At 41.1% G+C, this 19,862-nt stretch overlaps 1 protein-coding gene across 1 annotated transcript in view; it reads left to right on the top strand.

Moving 5' to 3' along the window:
* The window catches only part of GAREM1 (GRB2 associated regulator of MAPK1 subtype 1), a 98,270-nt gene that overhangs the window by 12,280 nt on the left and 66,128 nt on the right, over positions 1-19,862 (top strand). Inside the window, exon 2 of the mRNA XM_027883140.1 lies at positions 10,269-10,409. Coding sequence (XP_027738941.1) covers positions 10,269-10,409 — 141 coding nt within the window. The remainder of the gene's footprint in view (positions 1-10,268; positions 10,410-19,862) is intronic.

Below are 19,862 nucleotides of genomic sequence, written 5' to 3'. Positions count from 1 at the left end.
ATGGGAGCCTCTGCTCTCTTGTTAGGTATTAGTTGGTGATAACTTAAATTCAGGATCTGTTGGATTGAAGCAATTTGATTGTATCAGGCTTTTGCAAAGGGATTGGAAATTGCAGAAATAAAACCTTATTTCCTTTCTCCTTATTGTGAAATATTTCATGGTCACCCAGAGCAAAGTTTGATCACAAAGTACTGTGAGGCTGAGGGATTACATCGATACCTGAAGTACCCCAAGTAGTAATATTAGGCAGCCTGAGGGTAATGCTGTCCTTGATCCTTCCTTGCTAAGCAGGTAGGGTTGGTGAAGCAAACTAGATGTCCTGTGCAGACAACTGAAAATTGTTCCAGTGTGGCCAACAGCAGTTGTGTTTCATCCAAGGGAAGAGGCGTACAGTGGGAAGAGGCTTCATCTTGAACAAAGTATTTTTGGGGTAAGTGCATCTTGCCCAGCTCTTCATGAAGCTGCAAGAAGATTCAGTGTCCCTCCACCATCCAAAACTGAGACAAGTGTAATTGTTGGTGACAGACCTTGCTGCAGATAAGCAGCTTTTGGGCAGCTGAGTGTCTCCGTCTGGGCTGGATGGGGTTAGATGAGTTTCATGGACATTTCCTGCCTTGTCTCTGCAGTGGAGTAACAGACGTTGTGTGAAACTCTTGGATAGTTTGTGAGGCACAACCTGAGCTGGCTTTGATGCCTCGGCTCTCCTGTGGCTCAAATAAAAATATTTTCAAAAATTTAAAGAGCACTTTTTACCTCTTTTGTAGTGTAAAAAGCAACTACTCTAAAGACCACCACGTTGAATCTTCATTTGAGAGACAGCACACAAGATTTTTTAACTAATTTTGTCTGATCTTCCCTCCTTTACTAGCAACTTTGTCCCTTTTCTTGCTTTTGGCAAAAGAAGGAAGCATATAACTCATCCTAAAATCAAAATAAGTATGCATCCTTATGCTGTCAAGGGAAACTTGTCATCCACTGGAAGATGTGGAGTCTCTGCAGCTGACGGAAGATTAAGTCAGTATTTGGATTTCTTTTTCTGAGAGAGGGCTGTTAGGTTACGGTTTGAATCATGACAGAAATACTGGTTTATCAGACAATAGGAAGCAGCACAAATGAACATGCTGCAGGAATGGAAGTGTTAAATGGAAGCACATACTGAAAACTACTTGGGGATTTGTCTGTGGAGGAAGATGGGAAACTGAAAAGTAAGGCTGATTATCAACCCTCCTAGATATAACTTGAATTTTTATTCCAGATCCTTGTGTGGCAAGCTCCAAAGATTCTGTAGCTGGGCAATGAGCCCTCTGCTTTCATCTTTTCCGCTATGCTCACTCACAGTCAGATGAGACCACTATCAGGCTTTCCTAATGAATCTGCCTGCTTTAAATTAAAAATTTAGTACACTATGTTTTATAGCCCTGAGATGTTTAAATTTTAACGCGGGTTGGGTTTGTTTTGGTTGGTATTTTTTTTCATCTTCCTCCTAGAAACTACAACATTTGCTCCTAGAAATTACAATATTTATATCTTTTTAACTCACTGGCAGTCTGTATTTAGACTTTGCATTATATACTCCTCTGCAAGTTGTTTTGCTTTTCTTTAAACGAGGAAGTTTGTCTGATCAGCTAGATTTTAATTTTTTAATCAACCTTTTTTTGTGTCTGTATGGAATAACAAAGTGAGACATAACATGGAGAGGATTTCAGAGGATTTCTTCAGTAGTAGTGTTTTCTACAATTGCATGCTCTTTTTACTTCTCTCCCATTAGGCATTTTATGCAAGAGTAACTTTTCCAAGCATCTGTTAAATCATAGTGATTTAAAAAAAAAAAAAGAAAAAAAATTCATTTCTTGTAGGTCTCATGTTGCTACAAGTAGGCTTTATCATGTAACAAAATAGTTCCGGGGTTTTCTTTCCTTTGAGGGACTTTACAAGGATGTGAATTTTTTCCATACAAATTCCCGTTGCTACTTAAGGCTGGAAAATTTGGATGTTGTTCTCTACCTAATGAACGTTTTCCGCTGACCTACATCTAGACCAGTGCTTTTGCGGAAGAAATAGCACTGGCAGGCTGAACAGCTCGTGGAGGTTTGACTCAGTAACTAAGTACAGTGCCAAAGCTTAAGCAAGCAAACCACCCTAATTTAATATTTATTAGTCTTTGACATTCATTAAGGTATGTCTCCATAGATAAATACCCAACAGATACTCTGAAGTATGATGCAGCATGCAGAAAACAAAAGGTTTGACTTCCTCCACCCTCCCTCAGAGTTCAGGTAGAAGTTGTCATGAGGAGGGGTTACATGTCCTGCTAAATAATAATAAAATAAAATGATTTGTCCTAATTTGAATATTCAGGCGTAGAAAGAACTTTTTGTTTCTTCTCCCAAAATGTAAATTCCAAACTCCTCCTTATAAAAGGAGAAAGCTCTAAGTATTAGTGGAATGCTCTGTAGGAGAAGAGGCAGCTGTTGTGCCAGTGAGATATTGTGGCAGTAACAGGACTGAGTGCTGGAGGTGGTGAGGGATCATGTGTTGACAGCCATGTTGAAGTCGGATGGAAGCTGTCCCCATTCACTGTTGCAGTTTCAGTCTGCCTGAAACAGCAAAACCACTCTGACTTCAGATGAAGTCCGTGCTTCTGATGGAAAAAAGGCATTTGCTCACTTGTTCCTTTCATTTCCTTGGTGAGAACTGCCCTCAGATAGTCGTGTATGACAGCAATGCAGGTGTTGGATTAACAAATAGAATGTACTAGGTCTGTCTTCTATTGACTTGTCACATACTAATTTCTTTTGTTTCTCCTCCACTGCATATATTAAAACCACAGAGGGTTATTTAGGCATATAGTTTTGTTCCCTAAGTGAAAGAATTCATGCTGATCTTTGAATTCAGGCTCCAATGAAAATAGATGCTGAGACTCAAAGAGTTTGGAAAATTGCCATCTTGGAGTTCTCTTCCATTGGCCTGTTGTCCTTGCTTACAACTTGGGTGGAGTTTTTTCTGTATGATTTTCAGAGAACTTATACCTTACTACCATGAAAGCAACATACTCAGGTGTAGTGCTGCTTGAGCACTAGTAGTGCTTCTGTATGTCCCTGAATCTAATGAGTCCAAATTGAAATAACCAGTGAACTCTTTGTGATGCAGCCTGACATATATCTTGATCTTTTTTGGCTTACTTGTTTTGTGCGGAACAAGAAGTTGCTGTCCGTTGTTTTTCTGTGGATCCTTATGCCTTGGTTTTTGTTGTGTTGTATTTCAAGAGATCAGAAGCCCAAACGAATAACTGGCTAAACAAGAACCAAAGTGCTAAGAGCTGTTTGAAGATTATGTGAAGGATTTGTCTGCCACTGAGACAAAACACAGACTCCCAGATGAGAATGGCTCTGAGTTATGATTGGGGTTTTTTGTTGGTGGTTTTTTAGTTTCTTTGATTTTTTTTCTAACAAAAGACAAAAGGATGTTGTGGTACCCAGCCTGGTATTAACACCTAGCCATACTGCGAAGTGTACCTTGGAAAGGCTTGCAAGGTACCTGTGATGCTCACAGACCCTCATTGCCAAGGAGGCTGAAGCTGGTGCGTGCAGTGCCTGCAGTTCATAGGTGCTCGCTGTGCACTGCTGGATATTTCTGACCTGTGTGTGGACTCTTCAGGTGTGCTGTCTCATCGGTGCTGGGCCCTGAGCTTCCCATTTTTTAGATGAGGGACCCCTGAACTTTTGTACTGAAAGGAGGCCTTGGCTTCAGCTTTTCCCTGCTGTGGATCTTCCAGAATGGTGAAAGGGAATCAAATTCATCTTAAGGTGTTACCATGTGTGGGAGCTATGTGACTAGCTGCCACTTGAGGAGGAACTCAAGTTTGCCTTTCCAAAAACAAGGCAGCTTTTAGAAGTTTATTAGTGCATGGTGTTGTAGGTTCCTTCTTTTGGCATGGAAAAGCAGTATTGGCATTTATATTTGTGCTAGCAGTGTGACCTCCCTCTGACTCGAAACATCTCTTCGCACAGAGTCATGAAGTCTGTGCTGCTGTTTTCTCTCTTTTTTTTTTTTCTTTTTTTTTTAACAATAGATTGTAACTTTGTTTCATACTGGCTGGGGCTGTCCTTTGTTTTTCGTGATGCGGTAGGATAGTTTTAAGGAGTATGTTAATGCATGGCTTGTTTGCTCCTCAACCAGGGTAAGTCCAGTGAAGCTTCATATCCACTGGAGCAGATACCGTGTAAGTAGGACTCCTCGGTGTGGTGACAGCAGGATAAATAAAAAAGAACCTCACTTGTTTCTTTTTTCTGACTTCTAATCATTTTGCTCTTTTAGCTTTCAGTTGTTGCAAAATAAACCCTCTTCCCTGGTAACACTAGCCACATGCTGACAGTTCTGCATAGTTACTTTGCTGCAGACTGCTCACCTGACCAGCCAACCACTTTGTTTTGCGGTTGCACAAATTAACCCTTCATTCGAAGCAAATGTGAGTGCAAACTTGAGTGGGGATAAAGTTGAAGTTATTCTCTTGTGTGGTTTTGTAGATACCTGGCTGAGCACCCACTGAAATGATTTCAATACTGCTGAGATTTTTCTGTGTAATGATATATAATGTGATTGTGGAACATTAGATGGAATAATTAAACTCACCACCTACTTAACTGACCAAGACAGTCTGGGTGATGCACTTAATTGTACAGCATCTGTTGCCTTGCATGCAGATGGTGCTTAGGCTTAATGAAAACACATGGCCCTAAGTCTTGCTGAGTTTCCCCTGGGGTTTTGCAGGCATCTTCTTCACCAGTTATTTCATAAAAGCCATCTTAAGTTTCTTGTGAGCTTTTTTCTGTAAGCCTTTTTGATCCAGGAAGAGCAAATTCAGCATGCTTGAACTGATGTGCAAGGGACAGCATTAAGCTCACTTTGCAGTCTTCTGTGATGAATGAGATGAGTGGATTGTCTCCATAACCATCTTCCTGGCAGCAGGAAATGGTATCTAGTTCATCTGGTGTGTGCAAATGGAATCTGTTACGTTACTGGAACCTTGCATGCGACTTCTCTTTCTCTGAATTACCTTGTTACCTACTATTTTAATGTCTCCAGACGTAAAGCTTATGCTTTAAGGCAGTGATGCAAACTCTTAGCCATGATGACAAAGTGTGTGGCATTATAAAGCGTTTATATTCCTGTAGATCAGTGCTTATTTTTAGCAGTGTAGCTTCTGTGAGTGAATGAGTCATACTGGCCTGAACATTTTGCAGTGACTTGAATGTTAGTTTTAGGAGGAGAACCTAAAAAGTTGGGGTTTGGTTGTTGGTTTTGGGGATTTTTTTTCATTTGTTTGATGAATTTTCTATAGTGGTTGGTGTTGAAAAGTCGCTATTGTCTTTGGCAAGCAGAGTATGTGGGACATGTGTGAATTTTCTTTTATGGACTGTAATGGGACATTAGGAGAAGGCTCTTCACTAAGAGGGTGGTCGGTCGCTGGAACAGGCTTTCCACGGAAGTGGTCAAGGCACCAAACCTGTCAGTTCAAGGTATGTCTTGACAATACTCTTAGTCATATGGTTTAGTCTTAGGCAGTCTTGCGAGAGGCAAAGAGTTGGAGTTGATGATCCTTGTGGATCCCTTCCAATTTGAGATATTCTATGATCCAGAAGGAAGCAAAGAGGAGGTGGGAGTGCTCAGACCCTTCAAAAATGGAGTGGTCTTCAGTTCTACCCCCGAGGCTTTACCCTAGACATTTGGGAATTGTGAAATGCTAAAATAAATAAAAAGTGCATGTCTTTAGAAAGTAAGCAGTGGCAACAACTTGCAGGGAGGTCAGCGCTTGCTTCCTTATGTGCTGCAGCTTTGACATTTATAAATTCAGCCCCTGCACGTAGCTGACCTCTGTTTTCTCACCCGGTTCTTAAAAACTGCAAGTGAAAATAGAAGTTCACCTCTGAATTTGTAGATCAACATGTCCTGCTCCCAGTCTTGCTACAGTTGTTAGATATTAATTTGAAATTGGAGTGCTTACAGTGACAGAGCCAAGATTTGCCAAATGTGGATGATCCAGTTTTGGAACTGGAAAGAATTATTAAAGTATTGGTATTTAATGCAGGTGGTATTTAATAAGCATGATTAACTTCTTGATTAAGAAGTTACCTTTTTTTTTTATAGCTGTATCAATATGTGAACAATTTTCCTCTCCTGGTCAGCGTTCCCCCTGCAACTACCCTTCAACAGGGGTGGTGTTTGCAATATTAGAGGTTTTTAGGAATTGTGTGGAAATGGGTCATATCATTAAAAAAATGATAGTAAACCTTGTTTGCAATGAACAATGAACGCATGAAGACCTGTTGCAGTGCTGCTTTGGTGGTGCAGGGTGAAGTAGCCTGAACAATGGTTGTGGTCAGAGTGTTTGTGGGAGAAAAGCTTATGACAGAACACACAGGCTAAATTTTCAGTTCAGAAGTGTGAGGCTTTTAATCTCAGGCAAGGATGGGTGTTGACACTTTATTTAGAGTTTTGGCGCTGTTAGCGAATCATGGGTTTCTAAGTTTCAGGCATGATTATGAATAAACTTGACTCATATTTGGAAAGAGACAACTTGGGGTAGAGTGGGGAGTTGCACGTTGTAGTTCTTTGCTTCTCTGACATTTATTTGGGGGGAAGAAAACCAACGCAAATATTTGCCTGTAGATTCTTTGTAGTGGTTTAATTATATTACAGGCATGTGGGGCAGCAGGGACGTGAGGGTGAAAAGACGGAGCTAATCCATTCTGGATCATAAGAGACAAAACTGCTACTGAAGATGAGTGGCCTGTGTTCTCTGTTTTCTCATGGCGTCTTGTTTTTATGTAAGCAGCAGCGTAGGAGTATGTTGAATAGGTGAGAACCGAGTTACATAGTTGGTGAATGTGAGGTTTGCTGAGTTCTCTCCCACATAGCTAAAATGTGATTAATGGAAGGCTTGTGTAACTTGTGTTACTGAGGTGAGGGGGAAATCAGATTGAATGCATGTGGCTGTTTTGCAAGGTATGGTTGGCCAAGACATGTAAAGGGCTAAGTCTGGGTTGGGTTGGGTTGGGAACCGAGTCGTATAGCAAGTGTCAGGGGTGTCTCTTACCTGGAAGAAACCTCCAGGAAGAAACCACTTTAAAAGCAGTGAGCAAGTCTTATGGGGCAGACAGACTAGAAGAAAAGGGAAGAGAGTATGTATTGCCATATTGTGTTGTCCTCAGTCACATTTTCCTCCTGTAGCGTGGAGACCATCATTAGTCAGGTGGTTTTGTGAGTCCATTATTTCCTTGGTGGCAAGGAGCCTCTTCCTATAAAGCAACCCCAGGAATCCATCTTGCCCATGGTTAGGAAAGATCAGGGCTTGGTGAGAACAGAGGGAGTCTGTTGTGAGGGAGCCAGGGGGAATGTCAGCTCCCTGTCACATCTGCTCCACCTTCTCTCCTTGGCTCAGTCTCCCGTGGCAAAGCACAAAATTCGTTTCCTGTGTAATTGGTTGCAGCAAATAATTGTTATAATAAGAATTGTGGTTTACAAGGTCCTGTTAAAAAAATACAGCCACTTCCAGCTGCAGACTCAATTACGTAGTTAGTCTTGGGCTTGCCTTACTAATCTCTCTTTGCACTCACCTGTCCCACCCAGTTTTAGTGGAGTAACCACTTTAACAGATCATGGCATGTGAGCCATGACTCGAAGCACCTTTTCATAATGGTTGTCTTTATTTTCCTGAGAATACGTTTCTCAGACTCTTCAAGAGTGACCCATACTCTCAAAATATAACACATAATTATTTCCCCACAATTCTGGATGTAGAATCCAGTCTTCCTTTAGGTAATGTTCTGAAATTATACCTACAGATTGAAAGGCAGAGAAAAAGCATACCAGAGATGCTTTGTATTTTATTCCAAATTTGTTTACCACTGGCAGCAAAACTAGTAAAACACTAATGCTTCCTTTAGGTGTCATTGGTTTGATTTTGTTGTGGGACAGAATAATTGCTTGTTGCTATGGATTATAGGAAGCATAAGTGTAACAATCTGGACTGAAATATGAGTTTCAAATAACACCATTTATTATTATTATTATTATTATTATTATTATTATGCTTTCCCTCAAAATTTCAGCTGCTGAAGATAATTTCAGGAGATGCTTGAGGTCCGATAATTTGCTAAAATTTAACGGATGCACAACCCATCCAGCAAATGTATCTGAATTTCTTTCAAGATATGGTTAGGACCAAAGAGTTCTCCGATGCTGCCTGGCAGTTTTGCCGTTCTTCCCTAGACTTTCCAAGGTCCCTTATCCCAGTGCGGGTGGAGGGGTAGTGTTTCCCAGAGATCAGGAGCTGGTGTTAATCAGCCTGCGTGTCTGGGCTGCCAAGGGATGTGGTCCAAGGAACACTTGGAAACCAGTTCATGAAACACCCTGTTTACCTGGAAGGTACCTTCTGTGCTGTGAAAAAGAAGGAAACCTGGAAATGGTACCTTCATGGGAGCAAAAATGACTGGTACTTAGGAACTCTGTATAGCTTTTGATTTTTTTTTGATTTTTTTTTGTTCCCCTTTTACAACCCCATAATAGCAGTTTACACAGAGTTATAAGTTACAGACCCAAATCTACAAAACAGGAACTTTTTTTAACGTTTAACAGGCCATGAACAGCAGACCCAGAGGAGTCCATCTATTGGAATCTGCAGGTTGGGCCAGGTTTAGCCAAATCCAAGTTTCTGGAAAAAAACAAGCAAAATCCTGTGGCCAAAGGGTGTTGTAGCAGATGGTCGTAATGGTCTCTTCTGATTTAAGATCTAACAATTCTCACACACGCCAGTTGCTGTGTTTTGAATCGTGTAGGAGGGTGTTTTCTGATAGAATGGGAGCATGAAATCAGGCAGGAATGGGGTGTGTAGTAGCTGTTGCCTACAGTGGAAAAGAGTGCCTGTTGTGGGCAAATACAAATCTCAGTGGGAAGTAGCTCTCCTCTGCAGAGGTTGAATAAGGGAAATGTCTGCTGCCCCAGGCTGAGGAAATTCTCATTCTTCCACTGACTTTTAGGAATATCAGAGGACAGTGAGGATAAAGTGCAGTTTGTTGTAGTAGCTGAAGGGGATGGGTTTTGTCCAAACTACTTGCATTATTTTTGGCTGTAGCTGCAGAGGGCTGGTGGGAGAGAAGGGAAATGAAATTTAAAGCTCCATTATTCTTGGCCCATATTTAGAGTCTACTGAGTGTTCCTGAAAGTTCAAATGACTGCTCTAAAGACACTTTGAGAAAGGCAGGGGTTTTCATGTTTAATGCAGAAGCATGGTGGGCAGGACTGCAGGTGTGTAAGAGCAGTCTGCTATCATACACCCCGCTCTGTGAAATTTTTTTCATATATTATGCTTGAGATGTATCACTGGCATTTTGAGTGGTCTGTCTAATCTGGCTCTTGCAGTTGCTGGAAAACTAAGCAATGCACTCTAGTCCTGATCAGGTGCTGCAAACTGCAGAGAAGGGGAGAATACTCTGCAGAAATGCAGAGGAGTTAGTAGAGACAGGGGAAGAAAAGAGAGCTGTATCTCTGGCTGTATTTGGGATTGATTTGACAGACACCAGAGTACAAGAGAGGGCCTTACAAAGATGAGCTACACAATGTCTGGGGGGCCTTCTGGTAGAATTTCTCTCTGGGAGGGGACTTTGGTGTGTGTTTTTACTTACTTATTTCTCCTCATTAAGTGATAGGATTAAGTTTACAGACCTATGAATGGCTAATTAGGTAGTGACTTGCAAAGGCATAGAATGACACAGTGTGATATCCAGTTACTTCATAGTAATGAACAAGACTTGGCTTCAGGTGGCTGTAGGGTAGTGTGATGCTGATTTTTTAACAAATGAATATGTTGGGGTTTTCCCTTTATTTAAAAATTAAGAGACCTCATAAGCATTTGTATCAAGTAAGATAGGCAGACAGAAGTAGAAATATGAAAAGTCTGTTTATGCAGTAAGCTGAAAAAGGAGCCCCAGAGCCACTACTGAGTAATCTGAATTGCATCTCTATGATATTGTATGCATGCACTGGGTTGTTTTGCTTTATGTTTCTTTTCTGGAAGGAAAAGTGCTTAAGCTGCAAAATTGAATACTCTCTAGAACTGAAATTTACTTAATTGGATTTTGAAATATCAAAAGTCTGGAAAAAATAAGCACCAATAAGAATAAAATGCTTGTTGTGAAGTTTTCCTAATTCTTTATGCAGTAAGTCTGTTTTTATTTTTTTAAAAAGAAAACCCTACATCTGTTTTGCAGGAGAAACTGTAGAAGGTCTTCGGGAGAGTGATCATCTTCTGATTCATTCATGTCGGCAATGGACAACAATTACAGCTCACAGTCTGGAGGAGGGTCACTACGTCATAGGGCCAAAGATAGAAATCCCTGTACATTATGCAGGTAAAGCTATTGTTGACCTTAAATGCAAATTCAAGAAGAATGAATTGCCTACCACTTACAATGATCACTTCATTTGACGGAGTGAATGAAGCTCAGCCTCTGATGCCATGTCTGTGACTTAACTTTTTAGTAATGTTGCAGAGCACAAGAGATACTGATTTGCTCCCAGGGCTACTAAATATATGTATTTCATTGAGCAGCATATTAACAGAACATGTAGCTATGTAGAGGAATTGATTTCAATTTTGAGCATAATGAGTTGCCAGCACTTCTCATCTGTGAATGTGGAGACACAAGTGTGAAAGCTTGAAAATGCCATGAAATGTTTGGACAAAGATGGAACAGGTTTTACACTTTGTTGCGTACTCAAGCTGGAGGGTGGATTTTTTAATATTTCCATGTTAAAAGCTGGGGGTCCTTTGTAGTAATACCATAGTTTTGAACTAACACTCCTCAGTAGTTCCTCGTCACTGTCAGCCTTTTTGGATGATGTAGTAAATACTGTTGTTCCAAGTAGCTATGATGCAACTAATCCATATTTATTTTATTATTTCAAATTACTTTTACTTTCCCAGGAAATTATTTTTAATACTGTTTCCTGCCGCTTAATGTCCTTTTCACAAGCTGAGTAGAACAATACTATGGGAGTAGGAAATACTTATCTTACTGCTGTAGATAGAAAACTGGAAAGTGTGAACTGAAAGAGCCATGGCTACAAAGGAGAGATGGGGGCTTAGTGTTTTACTTGGTCTTCTGTATAAACAGTTGTCAACTGAGTAATATACTCAGCTCTGTTACAGTCTCCTTTAAAACACTGGGGCAGTGAGAGTGCACTGAGTTGTACAAGACCTGGCTGAAATGCTGTCCATCAGTCACGCCACTGCTGTGACTGCAGTGGTGCACCCTATTTCAGACGTGAAACTTGCACCACTTGCCTTCTTATGTACTGTTTCTTCTTGGAGTTCACTTCTGGAAGGTTGATTTTTTTTTTTTTTAAGGTGCATCTAAAAGCTTGGTCTGATGGCATATAGTGTCATAATAGACGTGGCTATAAAACTTTCTGAATTTAACTTTCTTAGTATAAACAACTTCTAGTGCTTATGCTTAGTAACATTGATGGTTTTTTTCTTTTATTTTACACCTCCTGGCTGTATAAGCTCCAGTGCTGTGGACAGATAAATATTTCTCTTCTTTCAAACTGAATGCTGCATTTTAAAATCCTCACACTGATTCCTGGAAGAAAGAGAAGAGAAAACAAAATGGTTATTGGCATGAAAGAAGATGGAATCTTTAAGGGTTTACTGAAGTTGGTTCTTAATTTTTAAAGTTAACAAAGATCTGCTAAGCAGGGTTTCCTGACTCTCTATGTTTCCATTCATTAACAGCTTAAATTTACACAGAGAGCAGCAAAATCAAAATCTGTCCACTAAGATACTGCAAAAGTGTTAATGTGCTTTTCTTCCTGGCTTGTGTTAATGCAGAAAAAGAGTTTGTGTTTAGTTGGCAGGCTGCATTTTGCTGTCAATTTACAGAAAGTTCCCTGCATGAAACCTTCGTTAATGAGATGAAAATACTTGAAAGTTCAGAAACTGCCACGTACTGAGGGCACTTATTGAATATGTGATGGGCTCTGATGCTGCCAAAGGAACTCCATGAAAGTGGTCAGTGCTAACTTACAGAATCAGAGCATGTCTGATGGGCTTGCCTACATGAAAGGAGAGAGGAATCTAAGCATATGAAGGATTAGTTAGGAAAGCACTGCAGTCTGGCGCTTGGATGCTAACATCTAAATGCATTCAGAGATGTCTTCTGTACCCTAAACTTAACTTGTGCTGCTGTGGAGTGTTGTACAGAGATCTACAGGCTAACACTGAGTGTGCTTTCAGTGCTGTGCTGTGTATTTCTGCATTTGCTGCTCTCGGGATCCAGAACCCTGCACTAAAGAGGCCAAGTTTAATGTAGCTGCCTAAGCCAAGTTGCTGGGCTTGGTGCTGGCCTGACACAGTTATGCAGCTGACTCTGGAGTGAGCTGGGGCTCTGCTCTTCACTGAGCTCTTGGAAGGCTGAGGGGTGGCAGCTGCTCCAGAATCATTACCTTTCTGAGAGAAACTTGCAGCTACCAAAAGGTAGTACCGTCAGATGACGATTGCTGTGTGAGCTGGCTGGCACAGCCCTCCGTTTGCATGCGAGAGCTTTCTGTCTTTGCAGAAAGCAGAGCTGGAACATTTGGCAGAATGTTGATATAATCCTCAGCCATTAGTTTTTGGGTTTAGAGGAGGGATTTTGTGTCCTCGTAGGCAAATGTTTGTAAACTGTAATGCTATATAAATTTTGGATTATGGGACTGACTTTTTGCATGCTTAAATTTTAAACTCCTATTGAGTAAGGTGTACTTCTTACCAGAGTGATCCTTAGAGAGGAAACGTAAGAGCTCAGTACTTTCTAGGTTCATTTTTACTTCAATGAATACCTTTTTTTTTTAAGTCACAAGTTGCAACATGATTTTGGTTGCAACAGTTGAGCAGGAAGAGAAGTTGAAACTGTTGTTATTCTCCTGAGATTGTGGCCTTAAGTACCACAAAGTCATCACTCACATATATAAATATGAGCATAAAATAAATCTTATTTTGCTGCATGCTAAATCAGGTTTTGATACACTTATTAAACAATGCAATGCAACAAATACAATAAAGCCTTGTTAAAGAAGGAAAATGCTGTGTTTTACATTTAGGTGAAATTTCATTAACACAAACCAAGTTCTTCAGTCTTACCGGTGGTCCTTTCCTTACTGGGAAAATGCTACCATGGTCGTTTCTGTTGAAGATGGCAAATATGGTTAATTTTTGTGTTTGCTGTTAAAGAACAGTCATATATGAGAGCTGTTAGTCTAACCATTCCTCTTGAATACTGTCTCCAGTCTGCTTCTCTTTAGAGTAAAAATTAACATAGTATTGAGTTCAATTTTTATGTAGTTAAAACCGAATGGCTAATGTATTTCTGGCTCCCGAAACAACTGATGTCTTCATGTACATATAGAATGGAGACCATATCAAAATTAATGTCCTGATAGTGCCCTGTCTTAGCAAGAAAGAGTGAACTTCACAATAGTCCAAGGTAAACTGTCAGAGGAAATGAACATTGCTTTGGTGTCCTTTGCTTTCCTCAGGTACACAATTCACACTTGATACTTATAGGAAGGTCTTATCAGCTCTCTGTCTGAACTAGTTTTGTTTTGTTCCTGGTACTATGATGTCCTTAATACTTAATTTCTGCTCTAAAAGCGAGCATGTATCACCGATACCTTCCAGTTGATGTTAAATGTTACTGTTACTTTTTTCTTAGGCAGCACTGTAATCTTTAACTTGATAAATGTCTACTAGCCTCTGGAAAATACTTGTTTATTATCTGAATTTGGGAGGTACAGGGCATATTGATATCTTGCAGAATTACATTTGCTCTGCTGCTGCTCACACACGACAGCCTCTCGTTCCTCTGCAGAGGTATCTGAGTAAGAAGATGCGTCCCAGGGCTCTGATGACCACTGTCTCAAATGTATTTTGTGATAAATGAAAGGCATTGAAGACACTGTCTGACGGTTTTAATACTCTACCCCTCGGGTGTTGTCTGACTCTTCCTCCATTACCTTCCAAGGCTCTACAGCTTCAAAACTATCAAAAGCTTTTTTGAGGACTCATCAAGCCACAGAGATGGTCTGCTCTGACTGTAAACAGCTGGGGTTCAGTCCACTGTAACCACCTGTGCTACATGGCCACAATTCTTTATGTGTGCAGACTACTGACGTGAAAGTTGATGATCAAGTTGGATGTGGTTACCTAAAACTTGCTGTGCAGGAAAAGCAGCACAGAGGGCTGTGGACTGTGTGCATACCCCCACCTACACAGCACAGCCCTTTCTTTCACAGATCGTGCTAGTTTTGGTGAGCGCATGCAAGGGAAGAAAAAATACTTTGGGATGGGTTGGCAGCATCTAGGTTATTTTGCCCCAAATACTCACTCCCACGTATAATCAAATCATAACAGGACTTTTACTGGGTTTTTTAGGGCCTTATCGCTATTGTTGCAACTGAGGGTTCATTTTCTCTACTGTCTGTTTGGGTTTTTTTTCCATTCTGAGAGCAAACTGTTCCTTTGAGATGATGTTTTAAAAAAGACAAACATACAAACATAAAAGTCCTTTTCTTTTTCTTTAAGCGTCTACTCACCTTTGCCCAGGGTCTGGAGGAGACCTCTTGTGTCTCTGCTGCCGTCTGTGTGCTCACAGGAGGCAACTGATGATGAAAATACTTTTGTAAAGGTATTAGACAGTAACACCCTTTTCCAGGGAGTGCCACACTATAACGCATTGGGAGTGTTGGAAATATTCCTGTGAAATCACACCTCCCCACCACAGAGCGAAGGTGTGCAATTGCTAATACAGAATAATCACTGGTGCCCTGTCCAGTTGCTTACCTAAGTGTGCTGATAGCTTTCTTAATGTCATTTAAATGAGGAAATATAAAACCCTGTTATGTGAACCTTCCCCAGGTGGGGTGTCGGGTGGGAATGAGTCAGAAGTCCCTTCTCTGGTGTTAGAATTGGTGTACAGCAAACGTCCTCTTGAAACCTGTTTCTACAGGTTTGATTTGTTAATCATGGAGTGGTGCCTGATGAGCCTGTTCCTCATGGTGTCCTGCTAACACAGATAAAGACACTCTCTGCAGGTCTTCTCAGGAGTGAACTTGCCTTGGCAGTGGTGGAGCAGGGTACAGCAGAATCCCTGAGATTTTGCAACGTGTAGCTGCAGAAGTTTCTCAGGTCCAAAAGCATGGCTGCCTCTAAGGCACAGTTTTGCTGTCCCTGCAGGCCTGCTGCTGCCCACTCTGGGATAGTCTACCATTGGGCACTGAGAGAGGAGAGTGCTGGAGTGTGGTGTGAGTTAGGCATCTCCTGTTTGTTTTGATGATGGCAGCAGCTGCTATTTCTCAGTATCCACCCTGAACCTGATGCATCCAAGGTCTGGACGACCTCAGATTTTTCCTTTGGTGCTGCTGAACACTCTTAGATGATTATAGTATGTTGGGTCTTCTGTAAGTGTGCTCTCTTCCCAGCCCTGGGGAGAAGAGAAAAACATCAGACTGGCACACATCATTTGCTTGTCGGCATTATGGCATCTGCTGCCAACTTGTGCTGACTTCAGGGACAGAGGGGGAGCCTCCTTGTCTTACATTCAGTTTAGACTCTCCACTGCCTCAGGTGCAATTTGATGCTGTCTGCTGGTCAAGGAAGGTGGTGTCGGACAAAGAGCCCTTTGTCTGGGCAGTTGCCTCCTTGGGAAGAGCGGGTGGTGCCAGGGAGAGCTATGCCTATTCTTCCGTGGGAGTTGAGCAGTACAGCTCTGATGGGGTAATTTTAAGTTCAAAGAGGTGGGTGAGATCTAAGACAGGGAGGGACACTGTTCTGGAATAGAGAACTTAAGTGAGTCCTTTCCAGCCAACAGGTACACCACTCCCTGATACAAAATGTGTTTTGCATTTTAATTTAGTTTTGCTTTGAACTTAACTTGGCACCCAGCTATCACATAGTTCTCCTGGGGCTTTTGTGCTCTACAACTGAATATCACTTTCTAGAGAACAGGACCCAAATTCAGTGCTTTTGAGAGAGGCAGGCTGCCATGTGTCTGTGGGCTGGTAAATGATTAATGAATGGATGTCCTCAGAAGAAAAGCAAGAAAACAAGCTACCCACATGTGTAACCCCCCTGGTACCCACGTTTTGTTTTGGTTTAGGGTTGTTTTTTTTTTCTTGAAAAGGGTTGTATGATCTGAAAAGCAACTGGAGGCCTTAAAACTTTTCTTCACAGGTACTGATTCTAAAGGAAAGCATTGCCACCGGCATATAGTCTTTGTGGTTTTAAAAGAGATATGACTTCTGGTGAAGGGACTTGAGCACAAGTCCTATGAGGAGAGGCTGAGGGAGCTGGGGTTGTTCAGCCTGGAGAAGAGGAGGCTCGGGGGAGACCTCATCACTCTTTACAACTCCCTGAGAGGAGGTTGTAGCCAGGTGGGGGTCGGTCTCTTCTCCCAGGCAATCAGCAATAGGACAAGAGGGCACGGGCTTAAGCTCTGCCAGGGGAAGTTTAAGTTGGATATTAGAAAGAAGTTCTTTCCAGAGAGAGGGATCAGGCATTGGAATGGCCTGCCCAGAGAGGGAGTGGATTCACCGTCCCTGGAGGTTTTTAAGCCGAGGCTGGATGTGGCACTGAGTGCCATGATCTGGTAATCACAGTGGGGTTGGATCAAGGGTTGGACTTGATGATCTCGGAGGTCTCTTCTCACTCAGTTAATTCTATGATTCTGTAGCTCTGAATACTTGACTATGTGAAGTTGCCTGAGAACTGCAACTCTTTTCTCTCAGTCAATGTATAGAAGTAAGTCTCTTTGGTATTCAGCTAAAAATCTGATTGTAAGCATAGTGCCTGGGTATTGCAGGGAGAGAGGGCATTAATTTTACTGAGGAGTGTGTGCCTCTTCAGTTCTAAGTTGGACATCAGTAGTATCTAAAACACTTGTAACTCCCCATATGGCATAATTCCATGCTTTTCTGTCAGAGATTATGCCTTAAAATATATTTATCGACTTGATTCTAGTTTAGTGTAGTTTAGTTGCTGCCTCATTTTTCCCCAACAAAGACTTAGTTTTTTCTGTCTTAGGAAATCACAGCTTTGTAGTCTAGAAGCTCTTCCTATTCATGGATTTTTCAAACCTGTCACCTTGAAAAAAATGGATGAACTGTTCTTATATACATGAGCGAATATCCATATTCTTTTTTCTGTTCAAAGAGTTACGTTCAACAAGTTTAATTGCTGTCAGGCTTTCCCGTGGTGCTGTCTGTCTGTTCTTCCACTTTTCTGTGGCCATTTAAATTTTGGAAAACACTTCTCTGCTGACTTTTAGTGCAATATTAAATTGCAGAATCAAAATGAAGTCAATACAATTGCTGGCAAAAATTGCCTATTCCTTTTGCATCTGTGGGTGCACTTGTTCTTCCAGTTTTTTCATCTCCCCCCATTAGCTGGTCTGGCTAAGTAGCAGCTTTCTCCTTAACTTTAATGAAATATTCCCTTTTTGTCGTGCCATCTGTGTTGGAGAATCTCTTCTACTTTGCATTTTGTTGTATAACTATTAAGGAATGGATACATATGGGGGCTTCGCTTTTATTTTTTTGTTTGTTTGTTTGCTTGTTTGCATATTTGATTTTTGATTGAGTAGTTTGTCCTGAGCCCAAGGAGTTTGTTTTGAGTGTATACATTATCTGCTTCTAGTGTCGTGCACTGGCAGCTTCTCAGAATGGAAGCTATGGATCAGAAATACCTTTTCAGTGTGGGGAAAGGCTTCAAATTTATCTTCTAGTGAAACAGAATTACTTGCAATTCTGTTGCAAGTAATTAGTGTGCGATTCTTCATAAGGTTGCACTGCTGAGAATCTTTCACTCTTGACTTAATTTCTCTGAAGTCAGCCAGGCTTTTTTGCAGTGTCTAGTTTCCTCAAAGTTACCATCTTCATAAATTAAAATCAGCGGACCATGAGACTGTTTCTTTCTTTGTGCATATACAGCCTTATGTTTATGAGATTCCTGATGTCCCCTACGGAACTTGTAGAATTTGCTTGATGCTCAGTTTGGTGGGTGGATGTATCAAAGTTTGTATTCAACTTTCTAGTGAAACCACATTCAACTCTCTTTTATTTCCAAATCTACCTTTCAGATATTTCAGATGGACCAGGCTGCAAAACTAGAACTGTTGTAGCATCTGTAGCTCTCAAAGGCTGCTGCTCTTTGATGTAACAAGAGCAGTAGGGTTAGTTTATGGGGTAGTAATATTCCAAGCGATGGAGGAGGAGTCTGATTATGTCGCTGAAGTTCATGGAAAGAAAATACTTGCATTTTCTCTATTGCTTTCTAACCTGGATTTAAGAGTCTGTGGTTTGTAGACACCAGTTTGTACTATAAAATGCATTTGGTTTCATGGGATTTTGCTTGGTGCCTTAAAGAGACCAAAAGCTTGTCACAACAGTGATATTTTTCAATACTATTACAGTGAGATACTAGGTGAAAAGAGGTGCATGCTTTTACATACAGCTGTCTTTCTCTCTTCTGACTTCAGCACAAGTAAAATCTTACCGTTGGTTAAAAAAAAACCCTACGATTTGCCACAGTGTTGAACTTTTTGTTTTATTTGTGAGAAAAGGAGTAGGAGGAGAGAGTGAAAACTTGAAGCTTTTACAACTGATGATTCCAAATATCACATATTCCTCTCAGACTTCCACAGTTCTTGGCTGTTACTCAAAGTCTGCAAACTTGCTGAAATTCAGCTGTGACCTTACAAGCATTCACTGTAAGGTGGTGGGTTTTCTTTGTTTTGTTTTGTTTTCTTGTTTCAGATCTCTGTGGGCAGCAAAGAAGACGACTGGAGTTGCATCAATTGGGAAAAAGCTCTAGAGGCTTGTACAGAAGAAATTAACTGGGGAGGATGACTTTTTGAAAGATTGCAGTTGATGGGAGGGTAGAATAGCAGCCAGGAAACTGGTTCCCAGAAGACTGGGAGATGGCCTGAATCACACAGGATTCGCTTGGCATTGAATTACTTTGTCTTAGCTCTTGGCTGGCACAGTGGAGTGCTGGGCTCACTTACATGATGCTGGAAAGACTTAAGTGCTTGGGAGAAGGGTCTTAAAAGCTGCCTAACTTAACCACTCAGAAAAGGCTGATCCCCACTGGGAATCAGAGGTGTATTCAGGGCTGCACTCAAGGTTTCTGTCTGATCCCACTTCTCTGACCCCTTGAGGCTACCCTAAGAACTAGTCACAAGGAAATTGGAAATGTGGCTCCCGAATTCCCAAGAGGGAGCTATTCTCCTCTTTCATGAGGTATAACTTAAGAATTTAAAAGGGAGGAGGTGTATGAACGCTACAGCCTACCAAGCTGGTGAGCTCCTGCCAGCAAGGTTTGGAAGGGATGAAGCTCCCTTTTTCTAGGCACTGAAACAAGTAATGAAACAAGTGTGAAACCGTTTCACACCTTTCCTACCCTGAAGTAGATGTTCAGGCCGGTAGAAAACCTTACAGTTAAAAATCTTTAAGGGTAGTTAAGAAACTCAAAGAAGGTCTGTTAGCCTATAGTCGGTAACTGCAATCTGGAACTTCACATCGCTTTTCCTAAAGTAGGAGTTTTACAGTTTTAGCACCACACATCTGGCCTTGAAGTTATCCCCTTGATGGAAGAAGAGAATAAAGAGAAGGCAGTCGTAAAGGCTATGCTTGCTGTTTAATCAGTTAAAAAAAAATGTGCTTTTCCTTCTGTGCAAACGTGGAGGAAGAATTTTTATTAAATTCTAAAAAATTGTATGTTTTGAGGTGATCTTTCATAGAGATAATGAGGCCTTTTGTTAATCTCTTAC

Source organism: Empidonax traillii, unplaced genomic scaffold, assembly GCF_003031625.1.
Source record: "Empidonax traillii isolate 1590-97213 ecotype Southwest subspecies unplaced genomic scaffold, ASM303162v1 scaffold119:size1479319, whole genome shotgun sequence".
Classification (NCBI taxonomy): domain Eukaryota; kingdom Metazoa; phylum Chordata; class Aves; order Passeriformes; family Tyrannidae; genus Empidonax; species Empidonax traillii.
Note: the sequence above shows the minus strand (reverse complement) of the source record. Positions and strands in the feature narration are given on the sequence as shown.